This window comes from Rattus rattus, chromosome 7, assembly GCF_011064425.1.
Source record: "Rattus rattus isolate New Zealand chromosome 7, Rrattus_CSIRO_v1, whole genome shotgun sequence".
NCBI lineage: Eukaryota > Metazoa > Chordata > Mammalia > Rodentia > Muridae > Rattus > Rattus rattus.
In genome coordinates, this window is record NC_046160.1 from 100,351,631 (window position 1) to 100,375,695 (window position 24,065).

General features: G+C 45.1%; 1 protein-coding gene across 1 annotated transcript in view; it reads left to right on the forward strand.

The window, feature by feature from the left end:
* The window catches only part of Gpatch2l (G-patch domain containing 2 like), a 42,376-nt gene extending 18,747 nt beyond the window's left edge, over positions 1 to 23,629 (forward strand). The window contains exons 5-10 of the mRNA XM_032908190.1: positions 662 to 741; positions 4,319 to 4,386; positions 6,285 to 6,324; positions 8,368 to 8,453; positions 20,592 to 20,686; positions 23,149 to 23,629. Of these exons, the coding sequence (XP_032764081.1) occupies positions 662 to 741; positions 4,319 to 4,386; positions 6,285 to 6,324; positions 8,368 to 8,453; positions 20,592 to 20,686; positions 23,149 to 23,288 (509 nt within the window). The 3' untranslated portion in view covers positions 23,289 to 23,629. The remainder of the gene's footprint in view (positions 1 to 661; positions 742 to 4,318; positions 4,387 to 6,284; positions 6,325 to 8,367; positions 8,454 to 20,591; positions 20,687 to 23,148) is intronic.
* Positions 23,630 to 24,065: the final 436 nt, after the last annotated feature.

The following is a 24,065-nucleotide window of genomic DNA, read 5'->3' on the forward strand; positions in this document are numbered from 1 at the left end:
TCTTGGGACACATCCCCAGTGTGTGCTGTGTTAGGAGCCTGGTATCAGTCACAGCCACATATCAGGGTCATGCCAATGCATTACTTTTTGAGTGCTTGTTGGAAGCTTGAAAGTTTGGCTCTGACAAGGAGCAGGCTTTTGTAAGGACATTCACATACAGGAATCGATGACATTTTACGTGGATGGTCTAAAAATACTTCTTTAAATGTACTTGTTTTAATGACCCTCTCGTCGTGTACTTTGACACAGATGCAAACCTCCTTTTCTTCAGTTCTAAAGTAGCAGAATGGGCTGGAGAGGGCCCATGGCAGGGGACAGAAATGTGATGGTCCTTCTATTTTAGTTAGCTCCATGCTCTTGACCAAGTCACTTTACTTTCAGAGCCATTGTCTAAGATGTGTGACAAGGAAGAGGACTGTTGTGCTCTGTAAATTTAGGACTCTCGGGAGGTGGCAATCAATCATTGTCTGGTATCTATTGGTGCTTAGTGTGGCTTCCCTGCCATCATACTGCTTAGGACAAAGATTTGGGCATAGTAAGTCTTTTTCAGATAGCCTTGTGCGGATGCTGGGTAAAGCTCCAGTGTGCTGTAACATCTGTGCTTGCACAGTTTGTGCTTACGCAGTCTGTGCCTTCAGTAACTGAGGCCTTCTTTCCACAGGATACCATGGTCGCCTGAATCGGTTGCCAGGAGCTGCAGCTCGGTGCCTCAGGAAGGGGCGGAGAAGGCTGGCTGGGAAGGTGACAGATCTCATGGTTTCTCCAGTGCTGTGGGAAGGTGTTAGTCCCCATGGGATTTGCCCTACTGACAGTTGAAGGCATCACCAGACTCTCTGGAGTTAATGAATCAACTGAATGTTCTGGGAGTTAAGAAGGGTGAATGACCATTATGTGGGATTTGAATGGATACAAATGTGAAAGATAAGCACTTTATCAACACAGAAGTTCTGACCAAACAGACATTCCTTGTAGCCTCCATAGTATGTAAACCTGCTGGCTGATCTCTCTCTCTCTCTCTCTCTCTCTCTCTCTCTCTCTCTCTCCTCTATTACTGTATAAGTTAAAATATTCTGATTTAAAAATCTTTTTACAACTCCTGAATTCAGGAGTTTTTTTATCCTAAGGTAACTTTTCATCCTAGAAATGATTTAAAGGGATGCAACAGCAAACAGGCAGAAACAAGCAACCCCTCCCCCCACACAAACAACACTAAGCTTGCTTTGCAGAAGTCCAGGAGCTCCTTGTGGCCCCTCGGGCCATCCACTGCTCCTTCAGTTCTGTCCTTGCTAGGGGCATCTGGCTGGGCGCCCGGCCATTGATTCCTCCCATTACCTGCTTGAAGTAGTAGAGAAGAAGCTTGGACCTAGGGTAACGTTCTTCCTTTTAAATTGAATTTATCTTGTTATTTTTAGGTCTCTATGAAGTCCACACTAGCCTAGTACTTGTTTATGTCTCCCTTGCTCTGTGGCCTTCCACCTTGAAATTGTCCTAACTCCCTGACTCCTAGGGTTATAGGCATGCCCTAGTGCTTGACCTAATTCATATCCTAGCTTGGAGACTGAGAAGTAGGCTATGGCAGAGGTTCCCATCCAGGAGGGATAACAGTAAGGAAGAATTAGTCAAGCTCTTAGAACGCCTGCTACGGGGTTGTCTGTTTGCCAAGCCATGCATATGTTGTCGGTCACAGTCTTCTGGCTATTGCTCTATACTGTAGTCTACCCAGAGAACAATTTTAGGGGTTATTTTAGACGTTTAGGACATGGAAAAGGAAAAGAGGTGAGCTTAATTAATTTGTGTATATTGACTGCAGAGGATGACCTGCAGAAGTCTCTTCTCTTTCTGCCACGTGGATCCTGGGGATTGAACTCAGGTCGTCAGTCTTGTCAGCAAATGCCTTTACCTACTGAGCCACCTCTCTTATTTCTTCCCTTTGAATTCCAGTTCCAGTCTCTAACTGGAGAGCCATTTGATCATTGAAAGAATCGCACATTGGCATGCTCCATTTACAGACAGACCATGGACTCTCGCTCCCTGTGCTGTTTAGGAAGCTCACCCTTGACAGGAGTGCTTCTGTGTACAGAAGGCTAAGGAAGATAGAAGCAGCTGGGGAGTGGAGGACAGTGGGAAGGTTTTACTTTCCCTTTGGTTGAGCAGCAGAGTCATTGTCTCCCATCTGCTGCCTTGCTTTAAGCTCTTGTAGAGTAAGAGCCTTCTGCTTCCGTGGAAGCCGGTTAGTTCATCGTGAAGGGTCTCTTCAGCGCACCTGGGAGGAGCCCAGGGTTATTGGACGTGCAGCTAATGATCTCAAGTGAATAGGGTGATATACACATGTTTAATTCATCTTCATCACCTTAAAGGGAGATCTGTCATTTCTAGCAGAGGTCACCGCTCCCTTCCCTCCCTCCCCTCCCTCCCCTTCCCAGTCCCTCTCCTCTTTCTAAACTGTAATCATAAATAATGAGTTTCATTCACAGCTCCCTGCCAGTGAGCTGCTAATTACGTAAAGTACTGCTTGTAATTTACACAGTAATAAACTGTAAATTTAAATATTACGGCATTTTAAGTTAATAATTTTTCTGCTTTAATAAATAGCTCATTTTTCATCCATCTTTTCCCTTGGCCCCTCTACCATTCTCTCTCTGACCTGGAGCCATAGCCGGAGGGATAAAAAATTAATGTGTATGGACCTTCCACTTACTCCACTCCTGTTTAGAATCTGACCTCAAATTAATTTTTCTAAAGCTGGTGCTTCTACTGAAGTGTGTTTCCTACTCTTCAAGCTAATTCATACACACAGCTGAATGCAAACACCATCTGCCAAGATACAGATGTGTTTGAGTAATGCTGACGCTCATGCCTGTGACGTGACCTGTCACCCTAGCACTACTCTGGTGTGTGACTCTGGGCTCTGTTTGGGTTGCTGAGGCAGAATTCATGTGAATGTGCGACAGTTATGGGAGGAGAGTGCCTTCACTCCAGTGGGGTGACTGGCTTGCTGTGGGCTTACAGAAGGCTTTTACACTGCAGTCCCGAGAGCCCCAAATGTTAGTTAGTTTACACAGCCTTCTGTTTTACTTTGAAATGAAGTGCAAGGGACAGAACACAGTGATAATCCTTGTGCCTTTTGTTTCTTGTGGTGGTAGGGATTGAACGCGGCCTTGTGCATGCTAGGCAAGCACTCTGCCATTGAGCTTCATGTATCCAGCCTGGCTGGTCACTTTTATAAGCAGCACAGTTCTCTGACACATTTCACACACAGTATTTAGGTTTCACAGAGGTGGTCGTTGAGCCTCAGTCACATAGTTCATGGAGCTTAGTGTGCTCTTCTGTTAAAGTCTGGCTCCTGTTGAGTTTAGTGACAGAGACCTCCATTCTCAATACTTGGGAGTCTGGAGCAGGCTTTGAGGCCAGCTTTACCTACATAGGGAAACCATGTCTCAAAACAACATCAGCAAAAGTGCTGAGTCCTCTAAATAAGTTTTTCTACTTCTTTACACTTTAGTACTGTAGGAAGTGTTATTATATTAGTACTCCAGGAAGTATTCTTATATTAAAATTACATACACATGCAAACAATAAACAGTGTATACACATGTTGAAACATCACTTGGTATTAGTTTTATATTTCGCTTATGTGCTAATCAATAAACTGGAGAGAAAGCTCAAGCTGGTGAAGCATTTCCGGAGGACTTGAGTTTGTTCCCCATCCATGTGAGGGGGAAGAAGAAGCCTCAGGTCTGGTGGCATGCTTGTAATCCCAGCAGTGGGAAGATAGAGACAGGGAGATACCTGAAGCTCACTAGCTAGACAGCCTATTGTGTATGGTAAGCCATGGCTAAGAGGTAGACAATGCCTGAAGAATGACATGGGAGATGGTCCTCTGGCTTGTGTACATACACACACTAACCCATGTGGGAGATGGTCCTCTGGCTGCCATATATATATATATATATATATATATATATATATATATATATATATATATATATGGATGGATGCTGTACGTCTATACTCTTACACATGCCCACACACAAATACTGCCCTGCATATTTACACAAAGCTAAACAGAAGAAATCCCAAGTCCAACAAATGATATTTAAAGGCTTTTTTCTTTTTGGATCAGCAGAAAATAGCTAGGTAATATATAATACTCCTAAGATGGCTTTGCATAAAAAAATATTTGCTGTTGGTTTTTAAGGTTGACACAACCTTGAGGCTGCTTAGCTGGCATAGTTAGGGAAAATTCGAGCTTGGTGACAGCTTGCATTGTCACATTTGCTTCTGTTGTTAGATGACACTCTTGCTCTTGTCCTCTTAGGAGACCGGCATAAGCAGCCTGGGAACCGAGAGGATCGGCCACCCCATCAGTGACCCCCGGCAGACGGAGTAAGTGACTGAGCCCCCACTGGCTGGTCTCGCCTGTTCCTTGGAGAGGAGGCAGAGAAGTTTTTATAAAGCACCTTCATGCTAGGCTTGAGAGCCGAAAGGGGAGATCTGAAAGCTTGCTGCTTCCTAGCAGTAAAGATGGCTCCGAGGCTAAAAGTGCTTGCCCCCTGGTGTTGCATGTCATGAGCAGAGTGCAGTCCCAGAGTCCACGTAACGGTAGAGAAAAGAACCAGCTCTACAGGCTTGTCCTCTGACCCCCCACATGTGTGCTGTGGCATACACAATAATTAAAAAAATAAGATTTTAAGATTGCTAATGTCCTAAAATTATGACAGTGGTTTCCTTTTCCCTTCTACATTAATGTCATATTTCTAGCTGTTGTATTAGTTAGTGTCCACCACTGAGATGCCATATTTTATTTTATTTTATTTTATTTTATTTTATTTTATTTTAAAGCCAGGTTTATTGGGGAGCTTCCTCTGTTGAGCTCACTGGCCCCAAGGATTGAGGCCAGGGGAGTTGCCCTGGGGAGAGAAGAGGGGAGGGGGAAGAGAGCAAGAGAAGGGGTGTAAGCACAGGGAAGAGGAGAAAAGAAGTAAGATGCCATATTTTAAATGCATTTTTCTCTTTTAAAAGTTTTGTTTTAATGGAGTTAGGGGAAGGACTGAAGGAGCTGAAAGGGATTGCAACCCCATAGGAAGACCAACAAAATCAACCAACCAGACCCCAGAGCTCCCAGGGACTAAACCACCAACCAAAGAATACTCATGGAGAGACCCATGGCTCCAGCCGCATATGTAGCAGAGATGGTCTTGTAGGGCATCAATGGGAGAGGTCCTTGGTCCTGTGAATGCTCAATGCCCCAGTGTAGGGGAGTATCAGGGCAGTGAGGTGGGAGTGGGTGGGTGGGTGGGGGAGTTCCCTCATAGAAGCAGGAAGGATGGGGGATGGTATAGGGGTTTGCAGAGGGGGAAGGGGGATAACATTTGAAGTGTAAATAAATAAAATAACCAATAAAAAATTTTTAAAAATGTTTTGTTTTAAATAGTCATTTCAAATGGCTGATTGCTTCTGTTCTCCTTTAGACCTCTTTAAGGAGAAATCTTTTTGTCCTTGTTACCATGGTGAATACAGTGGAAAGCCCAAATGTAACCATTCAGGAATCATCTGCCTTTCTTGGAAAAGCTTCATCTCCTAAACAGTTGGCTTTGCTGTGTGTTTTGCCTTCCTACTGGGTCTTCTGTGGCAAAAATTTAAATATTTGCTGAATAAATACATACATATTGGGGCTGGAGAGATAGTTCAGTGAAGCAAGCATAAGGACTTGAGTCTGGATCCCCAACACCCACATAAAGGCAGGTGGGTGTGGCAGGCCTGCCTGTAATATCAGCACGTGAACGGTAGATCCCAGAGCAGGCTGGCTAGCAGTGAGCTCTAGGGTCAGTGAGAGACCCTGGCTCAGTAAACGAAATGGAGAATGACCCAGGAAGATATCAGGCATCAACCTCTGGCCTGCACACACATGTACACCTGTGAACTAACACACTGCAGACACATACACGTACACGGTGTGCACATATGCCAAACATACCCACACATGCCAAAAAGCCCCACATTTGTATATGGTAAAGCATTCGTATAGCTTATTCCTTATATATTATGGTCGACATATGTAGTCCTATCCATGTCTCACCTAGTCTACTTGTGGAGTTAGAGCCCTCTCTGGCTGTACAGCCGAGATAAGGGCTGTCAGGCTGTAGTCAGGGTAACTTCACTTGTGGCTGGTGTCCTTGGGCCGCCTGTCTCCCAGTCCTCCTCTGTCCTCGCTGCAGTGTCCCCTTCTCTTCCCTCACTCTTTCCTAGCGCCTCTTATCGTCTCTTTCCTGTTCTCTCTTTAGTTTCTGGTTGCCATCAGCTGGGAAAAGAGAACGCCATCAGGTAAGGTCACTCTTCGTGGCCATCTTTATTTTATCATTCAGTCTCCTTTCCTTCAGAAAGAGTAAAGCATTAGCTTCTGGGTTCCCCCACGTTTCTGCTTATGCACACGAGGTGAGTGAGATTTGCTCTTGGCCATTACTGGTGACTGTTTTAGGAGCTGTGTTCTTTGATGGCCACATGCTCATCTGCAAGAACTGTAGTCACTTTCCTCTTAGGGTCCTCTGCAGATGACAGTTTCTTATTAGTCACACATTTCAAGGGAAGCCTGGTTTTATTTTGGTTTATTAGTTTTTGCTCCCTGGCTCCCTGTTTAGGGGTCCCTGATATATCAGGCTTTTGAATGGTATCCATGATTTAAAAGTGACTCACGGTTGTGTTCATGGTTATGTTTAGAGATGTTTGAACCATTTTCAGTTCAGGGGTAGGGTTGCTTTTCCTTAGTGAAATTGATGGAAACTGATGGGGGAAGTGTCTCAGGCTTCCTCTTGCTCCTTGCTTGGTGGTTGGTCTTTTTGGCTACCTCTTAGTAGCTTATGCTACACAGTTCACACTTGGAACGTTCACTGTGGAGTTGCTGGTTCACCGTTAACGAGAACAGTGGGAGATAAGTGTGTTTATGAGGTGATGTTAGGTCATGTATTTTAAGTCACATAATAGACGTTAGAAAAAATGTAATTACTATGTTGTGCTTACTTTGTGGAAACAGCGAAGCTGAGTGTAAGTAATGGGTGTAAAGGAAAGTTCTAGATAAACAGTAGTGCAACAGGTGGGCAGACAAGGGAAGGGTCATGAAGCTGGCTGGTGTGCAAGAGACTCAGGACTGTTAAGCTAGACTGTGGATCTTACTTGGTTCAAAGCATGCAAAGGCAGAAGGGGACTTATGGCGGTCACTTGCTCCACATCTGATGTACAGTGAGGAACATGCACCATGAAAGTTGCAAAGCAGTGAATACCAGCTTCGTTGCTGTTCTTTTTAAGTCCATTTCAAGTTGCCATTCAAGTTCTTTCTCTTACATTATTAAGTTACCCATCTTCAAAGGAATGCTTATTTTGGGACAGAAGTGCGGTGCTTTGTATACAGTACCCCATGTGATCCTCAGTGCTTTGTACACAGTACTCTATTTGATCCTCAGTGCTTTGTACACAGTACTCCATTTGATCCTCAGTGCTTTGTACACAGTACCCCAATTGATCCTCAGTGCTTTGTACACAGTACTCCATTTGATCCTCAGTGCTTTGTACCCCATTTGATCTTCAGCCTCATTTTTGGGTTTGTAGTTTCGGGGCTGAGGATGTCTCGCTAACACGCGCACTGAACTCTTCACCCTCTCTCAGTCATCTTTTAAGGTCAATAGAAACAGAAATTCTTTATAGCCTGAAAGCAGTACTTGAGCTAGCCCTGCCAGTAGCCCCGTTCTACGGCAGGTAAGATGGCCAGTGATATATCCTGGAGAGCAGGCTAGCAAAGCTCTGCAGGCGATGCCCTTTTTTTTTTTTTTTTTTTTTTTTTTTTTTTTTTTTTTTTTTTTTTTTGAGCTGGGGACCCGAACCCAGGGCCTTGCGCTTCCTAGGCAAGCGCCTACCACTGAGCTGAGCTAAATCCCAACCCCACCACTCTTAAATGTACAGCAACTCAATGGCACATTCAGTTGGGCACTCTAATTCCAGGCGCCTTTTCTGTACACTGTACTTTGTGCACTGGAATGTGCTATGCAGTTGTCCCTGACATGGTAATTTCATGCTGGCCCGCTTGGGAGAGGGCTGCTACCCAGTGGATATTTGTGAGGTAAGTTCCTGGACTGTCCATTAAGAAGTACTGTGTTTGGCCTTTAAGTGATTATTGCATTAAAGTTTTGTTTGACAGGCAACAGCTCTGTTTGCTCTATGCTGGGACATTTATGGACAAGGTTAGACCCTTATTGAATGGCATCGGTGTTTATGGCAGAAGGGTTGGACATTGTTAAAGAAAGCATGTAGGCTGCTTTGTGGACTCAGGTCTGTTTCATTCAAGCCTTACTGAAATGATCTCCTTCGTCCCCACAGTTTAATCCACTCTCTCCTCTTTACTCCCTGGATGTTCTTGCTGATGCCTCTCATCGAAGGTGCTCACCCGCACACTGCTCTGCCAGGTAATTGGCTTCCAGTGGCTATTATTTTCCTTTGGGAAACTCCATGTCCCTTTTCATAACACTTGAGATTACACGGTGTATGTACAAAGGATCCAGTTTGATCCTCTCGGCAGTCGTGAGAGGTAAGTTGGAGTTTCACAGAGGCAGAAGTAGGCTGAGGCCTGAGGAGTTTTTCCTGTGATCACATGCGTGATTCAGTCTGAACTGTGGCCTGCGTCTTCTGCCTCACATTTTACGTTATTTCTGCTGCTAAAAGCCCTTCCTCAAAGAGCATTACTAATGCCTCTTGCCCTGCCCTGCAAAGCCCTGCATCATCTGATTTCTGCCAACATGGCCACCTTCCTCCCATGCAGTCCTGCCCCTCTCTGAGTGGAAAGATGAGGCAGTACCAGGGAGCCCCATTTTCTTCTTACAAAATGGCAGCCCTTCCTGCTGTGGACTTTGCTCTCACTCCCTTTGCCTAGAAAGCTCTTTGAGCCCCTGGATACTTAGGGGGCCGCCTGCAGCACCATCTGGTTACGGTGTCTGTTTCCACGCAGTGCTAACCTCGTACGTAATGACGTCTACTAGCTCATTTAAATTCCACCCCATCCCATCGAGCTTCTCACTGTGAAGCAGAGACCTCGCCTTACTCCCTGATGAATCCTAGCACATAGACTTGGCACTCGTCAGACATTTTGTTTGTCACGTCACTCTCTTAACTCGGGTGACATGGAAGTTTGATGATGGCATTTCTTAGCAGTGTTATTGTGTGTAAAACAGCTAACAGTTTAGACCAAAGAACTCTTGTTTTATTTTTTGGTCGCATAAAGGATTTCTTTTCCAAGGTTCTGATGCTCTTTCGGTTGTTGGTTTTGGTTTTGTTTGTTGTTTACTTGAGACACTCTCATATGTAACCCTGGCTGTCTTGCAGCTATATACAACAGGCTGGCCTGGAAATCACAGAGATCCACCTGCCTCTGCCTCACAAATGCCTGTCTTCTGATTTTTGTTTGTCTTTTTTACTAGTCAGCTCTTAAGTGAATGCGCTCAGACTGCTCCTGTAGACTACACAGTAGAAGTTAACTGTCCTTTGCACATAGTTCCATAGGGTGTGGATGATGAGCCCTAGTTCATAACCTGCTGCTAGATCTTTCGAAGAAGTATTTTAATAAGGATAGTCTTTTGAGAAGAAAGACCATTATAAACAGTGTTGCTCCAAATGTGGAAGAGTGAGGTGATACAAACTTCTCCCATAGGCCTTTCCATCAGTGTCATGCTGCTTGATTTTCATTCATTCATTCATTCATTCATTCATTCATTCACCATGCGCTGACTCCCTACTATGTGCTAGGCTCTTTGTCTAGAACTGAAGCTCTAATGAAAAAAATCAGGTATGAAAACTGACAGTTATGATAAAAGTTTGCACACAAAAGCTATGACACACATCAGGTAAGGCTCCTAATGCAGGCCCATGGGACGTTTTCTAGATTTTAATCCAAAGAACACACCTCTGCATTTTCTTTTAGTACTAGAACAGTGGCTGTGTGTTCTTTGGGACAGCCAGCTGAGCAGCACCACACAGATCTGATGCACACTGGATTACTCTGTTCTCCTTCCTCACGTCCACTACCTGGGCTGCTCTAAGGAGAGCATTGCCACTTCTCTCCTCCATTGGAAGCCTTGCCCGTGGCCAGGGCCCAGAGCTGGATTCCTGATCCTCTGCGCATCCTGTTAATGTCATTATTGTTGCTGTCTTGACCGGTGGTGTGTGTGGCTAACCTTGGAAACATTAAGTAGTCTCAGCCAAGCTTCTAGTGCACAAAGCTGCGGGGCTGCTGCTGTTGGCTTTCAGCTCTTGCTAGAGGCAAAGGAGAGAGAATGGAGATGGTTGCCAGTTGACGGTCTTATCTTTAGGTAACAGTCCCTAGGTTAGTAGGCTGCATGCATGTTTTTAGAGTTGGGGAAAGAAGAAAGTTTAAGTTAGCATTCGTTACGTTATCCTTACACTTCTCTTTGTTTTAAGTTATATGTGTGTTTGTCCTAAAGCCACATGTGTGTGCATTCTCTTTGTGCGTGACATGTGTAAAGTCTGCTGTCCCTAACAGTTTTCACTTAGTGAAGCACACATAAAGGTTTGCCAGGCACTGCTCTGAGAGAATAATCAGTGCAGACCTGCAGTGCAGGGTTCAGAGAACAGGAGTGGGGCACAGGTCCCGGGGATAGTGCTCAGCACCTTTATAGTGATGGGTCCTGGGCATCGAGATGTGGTCGCAGCAGGACCTGTCTAACTCCAGCTCATACGAGGGGTTGGAACCATCAGTGGGTTTTAGGAAGCATGACTGTTTAGGAGTGGAGTACTAGAGAAGAGGCAGCTGAGTGACTGCACGGAGGAGTGTTTCGAATTGAGAGTCTGTCTTTTCCTTGTCCCATTTTATTTGCGGTAGGAAGAAATTTCTCTTTCAAAGCATCTGGGCAGCCCTGGGATTTTTACGCCCATCATTAGAACGATTTGTGAGTGTGTGTGGTGACTGTGTTATCATTAGTGGTATAATTTTATTTTGCAAAGAGCAGTGTTTCCTGTTTTATCGCAGCTTTCCCTGAGGAGGGCCGCTGTATTAATTTGCTGTATTGCCTCCTGGCTGTTCCCAGGCTGGTTTTCCTCTTCATCATGGAATTTTTAATGGCCCTCGTGCCTCCTGGGAAGCATGTGAGGAAGAGTTCCTCGGGGAGTGCTTCCCTTTTCTCACATGCCTATAATTACTCTCCTTTAAGAGCACAAAGAGTCTGATAGTCATGCCTGGGCTCTGAAGGTCTCTCCTGTCAGGGATCTGAGCTGAGCTACCTCCTGGCTGGACACTGCCACTCACACTCAGTGTGACTTCAGCGTCTGAACATGGCTGCCTCAAAAGCCACATACAACCTGGGATCTCAGAATATACTGAGGCCATGGCAGTGTGGTGAGTGGCTTCAAGTACTGGAGGGTAGCATTTCACTAGAATCAAATAACTAATGACACCCAGTTTACGGTAACACTGTGGATGTGTCATGTGCTGGGTGTAAGGTGCGGGAAGGAGACTTGTGGTCGTTGTACCAGTCAGTAAATTTGGAGGGTCACTCTAAAAATACTTAAGCTTGATGATAGGTTTCAACCCCGACTCTACTTGGCCTTCATTTGAGAAGTCTTTAAAAAATGCACTCATGGGCAGTAAGAGAGGTGGCTTAATTGGTGAGGACTTGAACAAGCACTGGGGCCTGAGTGTGAGCCCTAGCACTCATTTTTTTTAAAAAGTGGGGTGCCACAGTGTGGATCTGTAATCTCAACACCGGGCAAGCAGAGACAAGAGACTCCCTGGGTTTGCTGGCCAGCCACTCTACCCAAATCAGTGAGCCCCAGGTTGGAAAATGATTCAGAAAGACACCTAATACCAACCTCTGGTCTCCATACCATATGTGTGCACCTGTATGCAAACACACACACACACATACACACATACACACACACACACACACACACACACACACACACACACACACACACACACACAAGAACAAACTAAAAACAGCAGTGATCATCCATGCCAAGCCTGACCTTCACAGATCATATATTGTTGGTCTGGGGTAAGGCCTTTGACGTGACCTTACAGCTTCTGAGGTGACTGCTAGGCAACTGGGTTAAGGACCATTGCCCTAGGTAGTAATGGTTTCCCGCTGGCACAGGTCCCATGCCTTGGTATCGTGGACACCATTCTTCCTCGAGGCAGACCACTGGGATTCCTTTAGTTCGGGAGAAGCCATTCCAGGTGAAAAAGAGTACACTTGGTTGATGAATGAGAGAGAGCAGGCAGTGTTTAGTTGGGGGCAGGCCTCATGATCACTTGGTGGATGTCTTCATAAAGTCCATATCGCTGTTTTAGTTTGGTTCTGTTTGCTAGCATTGGCATTTGCTGTGAAGCATGAATGGGCAGGGTAAGAATTGCTGCTGCTCGAACGGCAGATGGGGTGGTTGGGTTCTGCTAGAGGCACTGCTGTTCTAGACAAATAGACCAGAGCTGTAGGCAGCTTTTCCCCAAATGAGATTGACTGGGAAGGAAAACCTTAACATTATTACCTACAGAAAGCACGTGGAGATTAGCACTTGCTACATCTCTCTGGTACCTATTAGCAGCCCACATATTTGAATGCTTTATGGACTTTAGTTTTCTCTGATTCCTCTGACCTTCCCTCCATTTTGGGTAGTGTTGTGGAAATGCATCTGTTCCCAGTTATTCCCTACATTCTGAAATAGGGACACACGTGTTCAAGTTCTGAAATAGGGAGACACTTGTTCTAGTGTCCATGTATATGTGTACCCCACCCCTTACCCCCCAAGGATGCACCAAATACACCAGTTTTCTGGGTTTTTTTACTTGTGAAATCTTATTTTTAGTTGATTAAGGATGGCAGATCCCCAGGCATGTAGTCATAGAATATACATGGATTTTTAATGAGAGAACAAAAAGTCTCATAGCCTCTCCTGTGGTCATCATTGCTCATGAGATGCTGGACAGAAGCATAACATTAAAAGCATGGGTGTTAATGTATGGCAGACTCCGGTGAATGTTGGGTTTACCTGGGCAAGCCCTTAACCTCCTTGTCCCGCAGTTTTCACATGTTTAAAATGGAACTTTCTTATGGGACTAGTGGGGATCAGAATGAAATGATGTATGTAAATATTCAGTAGCCTGGCAACCACCATTATTTTTGAGTTACTTCCTTATCCTGTCCTTAGGATGATTTCAATTGTAAGTCTTTGGAGCTGGCTCCAGATGTCTTTGCTAATAAGATGCCGTGCAGATTCCTGAGGACTTTAAATGGCCTTAAATAGACTCTTAAGAAGAAACATTTGGACAGTGTTTGGGTAGAGAGAGAGAGACCTTCCTGCCCATTAGAGAGTTGAAATATGATGGGCCTAGCTCATTGTAATTCATTTTATCTGTTCATAAGCCTTACGATCTGCATATCAGAGTCGTGTGCCCAGCTGGCTCTACCACTTGACAAGGAGTTTCAAAGAGCAAGAAGAAGACTCAATTCATGCTATTAATTTTGACCTTTGGAGCCATAATAAACAGCCTCAGGTTTTACCCCAGGGCTTGGGGGAAGGAACCCTTTATTAGTCCCCTGTCTGTGTGGGATGCTGGGACACACAGCAGCTCCAACTCAACTCTTTAGTGCCTGGGTTTCAGCTGTGTGAGAGGAAGGGTTTTGCTGTAATGGTGTCCACACACATCCATAGTTCATCTTGGCCTGTTGTCCAACCTCCTCAGTATAGCACACCGTTCTTACATCTTCTCTTGGAGGGACTTAGTTACAGGAGCTCTTGGATGGCTGCCATCTTATTGTCTGTGTGGAGTGATGAAAGCACTTTCTGTCTGTCTGTCCTTCCATTGTAATACACATCTTCCCTGTTCGTGTGGCTGATACCTGCCTTGGCCGTGCTAAGGGAAGAATGTAGAGGCAGTCTTAAGTGCTGCGAGCCCTTTGCCACAGGCTGCTGAGGGTTAGCTTTAAGTAGAGGCAATGAAGGAGTTGTCAGGGTTTCTTCTTGCTAGGTCAGCGCTTGCCTCTTGTGTGCTTGTGAAGTGGGTTTCTCCCCTCCATGCTATGGCCCTTCATGTTTAGCCCCTGTGCAGGTAGGTGGAGGAAGAACTTTCTCCTACTGGGTATTTAATACATGCCAGGAACCCTGAAGATACACTCAGAGGTGAGGGAGGGTACCCCTGCTTCTGCAGATGGAGCCGCCCTCTCCCTCATTCCTTCCAGTGCTTGGCGTCTTCCTTGACTATGACTCCTTGTCTCAAAAGTATTAGTTCTCTGACCCCCACCATGCTGTGAGCTCCTGGGGACAGGGTCCTGGCTGTCACCATGCATCAATGCTATGTGCCTCCAGCGTAAGGTTTTATACAGGGCAAGTCTCTATAAATTTTTATGGAAAAAAATTGAGGTGAATGGATTTGTAATTAAGGAGAATTAGAATATATGATATATATGACCTTTTGTCCTTACTAACGTCAGTTTTTCCTCTGGTGTTATATAAGAAGAAAATATAGCAGGTAAATACCTCTTTTTTAAAAAAAAAAAAAAAAAAACAAGCACGAACTTTTTCATAGCTTTTAAAAAACAGCAGTTTTGAAGGTGAACTGGTCCTTCCGTTAGCTTGCCCTTGGCAAACAAAGACTGTTTTTGCTCCTCCAAGTGACTTTCAGTGAGGGTGTTCTAAACCAGAAACAGCCACTTGAGTTGTTTTTCTTTTTTCCCTCCTTTCTTCCCTCCTTCCTTCTCCCTCCTCCTCCCTCCCTCCCCTCCCTCCCTCCCTCCCTCTCCCCTTCCTCCCTCCTTCCTTCCTCCCTTCTCTTCCTTCTTTTTTGCCAGCACTGGTTCTGTTTAAACATGCATATATTTCTCTCAAAGTATTTTTCCACCTAAAAGCACATTCCTGCCCCTGGGACACAGTAATCTGCCCAGTTACCTAAGTAACCCTGCAGTTTGGGCAGCTCACCTGAGCCTTCACCCGCTGCAGTACAAATAAAGTAGAAATGTCGTGTTTACAGGAGCAAGGAAAAAGTTCTCTTTTCATTAATTGTTAATCTGCACCATTCACCTTCACAGAAGAGTTTAGAGGCTGCTTATAAAGGAATATATTTTTAAAGTGTAGTAATTATTAATAGTTATTTCCCTTAACTATTACCCCCACACCTGCTTCTTTGAGTGTGTGTGTACATGTTTGTGTGTATGTGTGCATGTGTGTATGTCCACATGCTTAAACATGGAAGCCCAAAGTCACCATTGTGGGGTGTCCTCCTCAGCTGCTCTGCCTTAGATTCTTACTGTATTTTTTGCGTGTGTTTGTTTTGGAGGAGGTGGTGGGAGGCATGTCGTGTGCACAGCATTCAGGCTGCGGTCAGAGGGCAGTTTGTGGGAGTTGGTTCGTCCTTTTCACCACGTGGGTCCAGGGCATCATATCCAGGTCATCGGGTTTGGCATCAGCACCTTAATGCATCGAGCTCTCACCGACCCCCCCTCCCCCAGCAAACTCTAGGAATCCGTTTATCTCTCCCTCCCCAGTGCTGGGACTGCAAATGCACTCTGGTGTGCCAGGCCCTGACGTGAGCGTTGGGGGTCCAAACTCAGCTCTTCGTTAATACGCACCATGCACATTACCAACCACTGGCCACTCCTCCGGCTTCAATCTCCAACCTCTGGCAAAGGCCACCACAACCCGTAGTAGGAGACTATGACACGGAGTAGGAGCAATACTGATCCAACATTCATCCTGAGAAGGACATGCCTGACCCAAGTACTCACTGGCCTGTGGGCAGAGTCCTGAGGCCCAGTCAGATGAAGTGGAGCAAGAGGAGAGTGGGTTCTTGGCTTGTATACTGGGAATATTTTTATTATTTATATTTAATTAGCATTTAGTTGAAGTAATTAGACTCTGTTATTGACTAGATTGGTTTTGGGGGTAGTACTGTGTTCTTGACTAGATTGGCTTTGGGGTAACTCCATAATTATCACAGATGCTAATCAGAGTTATCCAGGAGCAAATTTCAAAATAAACCTTTTCTGCTTCTGTACACTAAACACAGATCTTAGCCAGACATGTATTTTATGAAAACTCCTTATGTGATTCCAGTCACACCAGTCAAGAGTGATGTTGTAGCCTGGTAGACACACGGGCCTGACTTCCGAGTAGCCTCTGTTCCCAGAGTAGCTGGGAGGCTCCTTGCCCAGCACATGTTGTCTGCAGCCCAGGACCAACTGCACACTGCTCTCAAGAAGGAGTTCAAGTCTCCTGCCTTCCCTGACAGGGAGGGCTCTGCAGGCTGATTAGCGTGACTCTTCCTTCTCCTTCCTGTGAGCTGGTTTTGTTGTCGTTGTATTTTGTAGGAGCTGACTGGGATTGTTGTAGTGAAAGGACATACACTGAGAAGCAGCACGTTAAAGAAAGGCCAGATCCCTGCAAGTGAGGGCGTGGGTGGGAGCTCGGTCTCTTTACTTTTTTCTCCCTTAAAATATTTTTATATCCACTTTGGAATTATTTTGGGATATACAACCAGAACTACTAGGGTAGCAAGTAGAAGGCCCAACAGTCATCTGTCTACTTGCCAGAGTAAGCTGAGCTCCCAGAAATGAGCACAGCAGGCTACCTTCCTGGTCTCCTTGTTCCTCCTCAGTCCTTTCCTCCTCAGGCTTTTTCCAGGTCCTTGTCCTTTGTTCTTGTCAGGCTCCCCCCAACTCAGTCCCAGTATGCCCCTAACATCAGAGACTTGTCCTCCTCAAATCCCGACCAGAAAGGACATAGAACAACATCCCTCTGGTGTTTTCCGCCTACCTCCTATGAAACAGCTCTCCACTCTGGAGCTTGGTTTCAGTGTTGTAAGAGGGCGAGCATGTTTATACTGAGATTTAACTGAGCCTTCTCTTTCCCAACGCTCCAGTCTCTCTGTTCCCAGAAAAGCCATGAAGCTGCAGATCACACTTGGTTGGAAGACTTGTAAAAGCAGAGGTGGTCTGCTCATCACTGTGTTCTTGGTGCTTGGTACTGTATGTGGTACATAGTAGGTGTTCACTTAGAGCTTCGCGAACAAAATCTATTTTACAATCAAGTAAAATGATCAACTAACGATTTTTTTTTAGGGGGGGAGGCTTGGTTTGCTTAGAATCCTGCGGTTCTTTCCCCTCTGTAACCAGAGAGAGTTCCAAAAGTTAAGGGAGTTAGAACATCCCAGGAAGCTGTGAGCAGTGGGAACAGGACATAGAAATAAACCTTGAGAGATGATGGCCTTAGATGTTGGATTGTTTAGTTGAGGAGCCGCTGACCCTCAGGTCTTTAGTGTTGCTCACCGGGACAGGGCAGGAGAGTGTGAACTGCCCTGAGCTGGCCAGTCCACAGCCCCCATGGACTTGCAGTGCACTAATTCCATTTGCTAAAAGAAGTAGTTCTGTAACTGCTATATTTTCACTTAAGGTGGTTAACATTTTAACATTTTGATACATTGACAAATTCAATTTTTACTTAAAATGTATTTCTTGGAAGTGTGTGGTAAGCGTTCCTGAGTGCATACATAAAGAGGTTGATAGTCTGGGCCTTTGACTGTATTACAGACATAAACCAAGAGTGCAGAGCTTGGGAAGTGATGGGTGTGATATAAATAAACCCCACTGATCTCATTAATCCGTTAATTTTATGTGTGGGTGTTTTGCTGGCAAATAGTCTGTGCACCAACCACGTGTGGCATGGAGCCTCAGGAGGGCACTGGAGGGACAGTGGCTGTGAGGCACTAAATGGGTGCTGGGACTCGAAGTAGGTCCTCTGCAAGAGCAGCCAGTGTGCTAATCCCCAAGCCGTCTCTCCAGCCCCGTAAATGCTGCTTTTAAACTAATGTGAGTTTGGTTTGCTTTTGTCCTTTATATTATCCTTTGGAAAAGATTTAAAAAGTCAGTCGTGGTAGGAAGAAGCCCAGAATCCTCTGTTCCTCCCGCTCCCATCCCTCTCTGTTTCCTACTGTCCTTACCAACACTTACTCTGAGAAGGATGGCAGTAGTAGTTTTTAGATAAGCTTACAGTGAAGAGAAAAGGTGACTGATACACACCCGAAGTCCCTGTGACTGAGCGTGCCCGAGTTAGGTGAGAGCACAGGTAGTTAGAGCTTCACTCCTGTGTAATTAGGGCCCTTGTGTGGAGAGGTGCACAGAGATCTGGACATGTCTCTGGATCAGGAACACCATTCTGTACTGTCACCTCCTTTTCTGCCTAAGTCTTGACATCAAAGTGTCTGTCCCTCTGTGTGCTTTTAGTGTTCAGTTACCTCCCTTAATTATTAAGTCAGCACGCTGATTTAGAGCCATCCAGTGGATCTGAGTAAGAAACCAACCATTTTCATTACCTTTCCCATTTATTCAGAATTAATGGTTTCAACTTTCAGAATTAACATCATGAAGTATATAACTTGAACTTAATTTAACTCTTGCATGAAGGACAGAGTGATCAGTAAAGGTGATTTAAATGGATTTTCTTTTGTCCCTTTTGTTTAGCTTTAGGGGAAAAAAGACCTTGCTATGTAGACCTAGCAGTCCAGTACTTGGCTATGTAGCCCAGGCTGGCCTTGAGCTCCTCCTGCCTGTCCTCTGTGTGCTAAGACATATAAGGTGTCTTATATGAACATGAACACAGACACACACACAGACACACAGACACACACACACACACACACACACACCCATGAAGGTCAGAAGAGGGCCCTGGACACCCTGAGATGGAAGTGCAGGCAGGTCTAAGCCACCTCATGTGGGTGCTGGGGAGGGAACTTGGGTTCTCTGCAACTCCTGATCATCCTCTCCAGCCCCACACACCACACTTTCTTTCTGGTTTTTTTTTGTTTTGTTTTGTTTTGTTTTTTTGGTTGTTATTGTTGTTGTTGTTTCTTGTTTTTTGTATTTTAATGGGTTATAGCTGTTTATTTTTTAATTGTGACAAAATATAAATAATGTAAAGTTTACAATTTTAATCTACTTTTCAGGGCTCATTCGTTTGTTTGACTGTTTGATTTTTAAAATTCTTCCTGTAAGTTCTGGCTACCATATTCTTAACGAGGATCAGTGCTTGCCCTGCGCTCAGGATAGTAGATCATTGGATAATTATGAAAGAAGTGTAAATATGGTGCCTGCTTTCAGGATCCCGTTCTCATCTCAAGGGGATTAAGCCTCATTAGGGAAGCATGATGTATGCTCACCAGTCAGATAATGATTCGTGGCACGTAAGCCCTGCAGTGTTGAAGAAAAGCTTTGTGTAAAAGTGACACTCAGCTTAATCAGACTGCAGGGACGGAGGAGGCGAGGAGCTAAGGTATCAGGGCAGCTGCTCCAGTGTTGAGTCTGTCACTTCTGGAAAGCTTGCCATCCTAGCTTAGATTATTTAGGGGTCATACCTGTAAAATAAGCTGAAAATCCAACAGTTTAACATGTCATTGACATATAATTATGTTTTTAAGGTCCCAGAAACAAATATTTAATTTGTGTTATAAACAGTATTAAAAGTCCAGATTATCATGGGGTGAATGATATGAAATCACAAAGAACCAATAAGAAGTTACAAAGGAGGCAGCCCAGATTACTGGGGTAGAGATTGGGCTCAGTGGTCAAGGACACTTGGGTCCCCAGCACCACATTATGGCTCACCACTGTTTGTAACTCCAGTCCAGGAGATCCAAGTCCCTCCTCCTACATCCTCTACGGGCATTAGGCACACATAGGATGTGCAGACATACTTGTAGACAAAGTACTTGTACACATAAAATTAAAATTTTGAAAATCCAGATTATCTAGTGACAGCAGGGTTCAACTTTTTGTTATGAGTTTTTTTTTTTTTTAAGTTTTTCTTTTGTTTTTTTTTTTTGGTTTTTTTTGGATGGTGGTAGTGGTAGGGTTTTTGTTTGTTTGTTTAGTTTTTGAGACAGGGTTTTTCTGTGTAGCCCTGTCTGTCCTAGAACTCACTCTGCAGACCAGGTTGACCTCAACTCAGGGATTCGCCTGCTTCTGGCTCTAGATTGTTGGGATTAAAGATGTGCACCACATGGGGTTGGGGATTTAGCTCAGTGGTAGAGCGCTTGCCTAGCAAGCGCAAGGTCCTGGGTTTGGTCCCCAGCTCCAAAAAAAGAAAAAAAAAAAAAAAAAAAAAAAAAAAGATGTGCACCATCACTGCCCAGCAGGGTTAAATTTTTTACAATTCTATGTGAATGTCCCTGATCACAGGGCATTAACCCCCTTTCAGTGTGTTTTCATGTGGAGGTAGGTATTTCCTTAGTAAGTTTAGCTCAATTGCAGTTAGAGTTTTCCTGTGAAAGCATTGTAAAAATTGATGTCAAGAAATACATATTTACCTAAACTTGAGTTTCTGCTTCCCTGAAGTCTGTAAGTGGTTGAGAGTGCCATGTATGGTGGGCTCTGGATAGTTCTGTGCATGTGCAGAAGCTGCAGTGCCGAGTGGCGGAGTTGGTGCTGCTCTGTCACCGTGAATCTACAGCGGGGAGAGGCTTTATCTGGACAGCACAGTGCCTCATAACAAGGACCACAGCGTTAACGTCTTTCTTCTTCCTCTCCCTTCTCTTCTCATTTCTGCAGGCAGGCAAGTGTACACTGGGGACCCCCATGCTCACGTGACATTAAAAGGAAACGGAAACCTGTGGCCTCAGCATCTTTTTCTAGCCCTAGTACAGGTGATTATTATATACGGTTGTCATTTACAGAGCACCCATTGTGTTCCGAACGCTGAGTTATGTGTTTATGTGCCTTTCCCTGTGACCTTTGTGATAAGGAATCTCTAATCCTATTTTATGTTAGAAGTTCGAGGTGCTGGCAGTAATTTTCACAGTTCTCTCTGACACTGGAGTCTGCTTTCTCATCCTGTCACTGGGCTTTCTGTGTTCCTGTCAGCTGTCCCCAGTTGTCTGAGCCTTTGCTGGAGTGAAGTTCATGCTGATGCACACCCAGCTGGATAGCAGCTTGGTCAGCACTCAGTGGTTATCGGGGTTCCTTTACTCTCTTCTTTAAAAAAAAAAATAATTTTTATTTTATTTTATTTTACGTGTGTGTGTGTGTGTGTGTGTGTGTCTGTCTGTCTGTCTGTCTGTCTGGTGCCTATGGAGGCCAGAAAAGGGTGTTGAATTTCCTAGGACTAGAGTTATAGATAAATGACTGTAAACCACCATGTGGGTGCTGCAAATTGAACCTGGGTCCTTTGAAAGAACAGCTTTCTTAACCACTGACCCATTTCCCTAGTCCCTGTTTGCTTTTTTCTTTTCTTTTTGTTATTTTGAGATAGGGTCTTGCTATATAACTCTGACTGTCCTTCAGCTCACTACATAGGCTGTAGAGCAGGCTGGCCTTCACACAGGGACCCATCTGCATCTGCCCCCAAGTGCTGGGATCAAAGACGTGCGCCACTGTGCCTGGCCCTGTTTACTTTCTTCATTGGTGTACAGGGCAATGCGTCCTCGCTGGTTGTGTATAATAGCGTGCCCCTTTTTACTCATCATAAAATGTCTAGTTAAAAACAGATTTTCAGATAAACCTTTTTTGTTTCTACAAAAACTTAGACCAGTTGTGAGAAGCCCAGATAGCAGCTGTCTTTGGTGGGAGAATGCCCAAGAGAAGACACAGAAGAATTTGGAGCTGGAAATGTTCTACGCTACAGACTAGAGAGGGGTGGCATGATTGTTTATGTATGTAAATGTTTTAACTTCACACTTAAGATATGTAGACTTTACCACACATGCTAGCAAGTATATTGAATTTTAAGTCCATCGTAAATTAGTTTCCCTAGATAAGCTACAGGTTGAACGACCCTGATTTAAAATATCCAAACTCTGAAGCAATTCAAAGTATGAAAGCAGTCAGCAGTGGCCCACACCCTTGATCTCAGCACTCAGGAGGCAGAGGCAGGTGGATCTCTGAGTCTGAGGCCAGCCTGCTCTGTAGAGTGAGTCCAGGACAGCCAGGGCTACACAGAGAAACCTGCCCCGAAAAACAGACAAACAAGAGCAAGAACCTTTTGAGCACTGACATGCACCTGTAAGTAGAGTTCTCTACCTGGCTTTGTGTGGTGAGCTTCAGTCAGAAGCAAGTGTGGGAACAAATCATCCTCATGACCTCTGAGCTGTGAGGATAAGGTGTTTGTGAACCAGACCCACACCCAAGGCAGTGCTGTTCCCAAACAGCTGGGAGAAAGCTTACTTAACCTGTGCTGTACATCACATACTTCAGATCAGTTGTGAGCTGAGTGACGACAGACCGCAGGCAGGTGTGGACCTCCCCCCACCCCCAACACACACATACACACACATACACACACGCACGCACGCATGCACGCACACACGCGCACCTTGCCTAAAGTGGAAAAGTGGACCTTTTGAGCTTCCGTTTGGGGTGACTGTTACTCTGTGGTGCGTCCTGAACAGTTATCTCAGGCCTAGTGGTCATTGTGGATTTTTGTTGTGGTTTCCACCTGGCCAGGCCCTGAGGTAGGCACTTTGTCTACAGTAGTTGATTCAGCCTCTGCCTCAGCTTTAAGGCAGTTCTCATCATTCCCACTGTTACATGTGAAAACCGAGGGGTAAGCGTAAGTCACCTTCTGAAGGCAAGTGTTAGTAACTTACAGGGTCAAAGCAGACATTTCCCTGCTGCCCTTGAACACTTGGGCATCCTTTGCACGTGTGATAGGATTATTCCAGACTGTGACTCAGCTCTCCTTGTCTTGCTGGCCAGCGTTGTTTAAAGGATTTAAGTCTTTCCTCCTCATTTTTGTTCTCTTCCCCCCTTGATCCTGTTCCTTGCTTTTAGTTTCCCCCCAGTTCTGGGGATCAAACCTCAAGTCCAGAGGCAGGTACTGTACTGCTGAGCTGCACCCCCAGCCTATAAGAGCAGAACCACATTCAAAGCAGGAAATGTAGTTAGTGCATTAAAGAAGATGTTAGCTGTAGGTGTTTCCCATGGGCCGACTCCTCTCCCCTAACTTGTTGACTAAGCCCGGCTTCACCCAGCACTTTCTTTTTTTTCTACTCACAACCTGAGTGCCCCGTGGAGGTGAAGGACACAGCCTGAGCCTGCGCCATCAGTCAGGAGAACAAATGGGCTTGCTCTGCCTACCATCGGGCCATCTCGGATTCCACCTCTTTTATAGAAATGAGTGATGAAGAGAGGTGCGTCCCGCTTTGCCGCTGTATTAATACACATCAGGGGCCAGCTCCTGGCACTAAATCACACAGCTGCATACATCTGTTATCAGCTCTTCACCCGTGTGATGAACAAGACTGCAGATAGAGGCTTCCTTGTGTCATTCTTTATAGGATTTTCCTAAAAGAATGAATAGCTCAGATCTCTGCCAACACTCTCCCTGTCACCGTGATGAATTCAGCTTCTTTCTTAAGCATGCAGCCACAAATCTCTGCCCTTCCCCCACCCGTAGAAAGTTTTGAGTTGAAATTGACTGAATTTAAAGATCTTAGTAAGGCTAGAAGGGTGAAGAAAGGAAGGGGCACCCAAGTCCTCATTGTGTGTGTGTGTGTGTGTGTGTGTGTGTGTGTGTGTGTGTGTGTGTGTGTGTGTTAATAGCTCAAAGGCTGGGAAAGGACCCTCTTTCTCGGTCATTAAGTAGATCTTCTGGGACTAGAGCTCGGTTGATTCCTTCTTTTGTCTCTGCTCCCTTCCCTCCCTGGCTTTATAGCAGGGAGAGGTTTAGTGCTGTTTGCTGGGTCCTAGTGAGTAAATGTGTGGGCCCTTTCTAAGACCGGTACCCAGGCTGTACCTCATGCTGGATCAAACTGGCTGAATTGGGCACTTCAAAATAATGTATTTGGTGGGTGGGAGCGGGAAAAACTGGCTTCTTCAGACTTTGAGTGTCAGTGGCTGTCAGAATGTAAGGCACCCATGCTTACACCGAGCCAAGCTGTGCTGCTTGAAGTGATTTTCTTCATCAGAGCCCTTGCCATGCAAACCGCTCCTTTGCCTTCAAAAGGTAAACCATAGTTTTTAGAGTAGGGGAGCCATTGGAGATTCTGTTCAGAGCCTGGGTAGTTGAGGCTATCCCTAAAGCCTTTC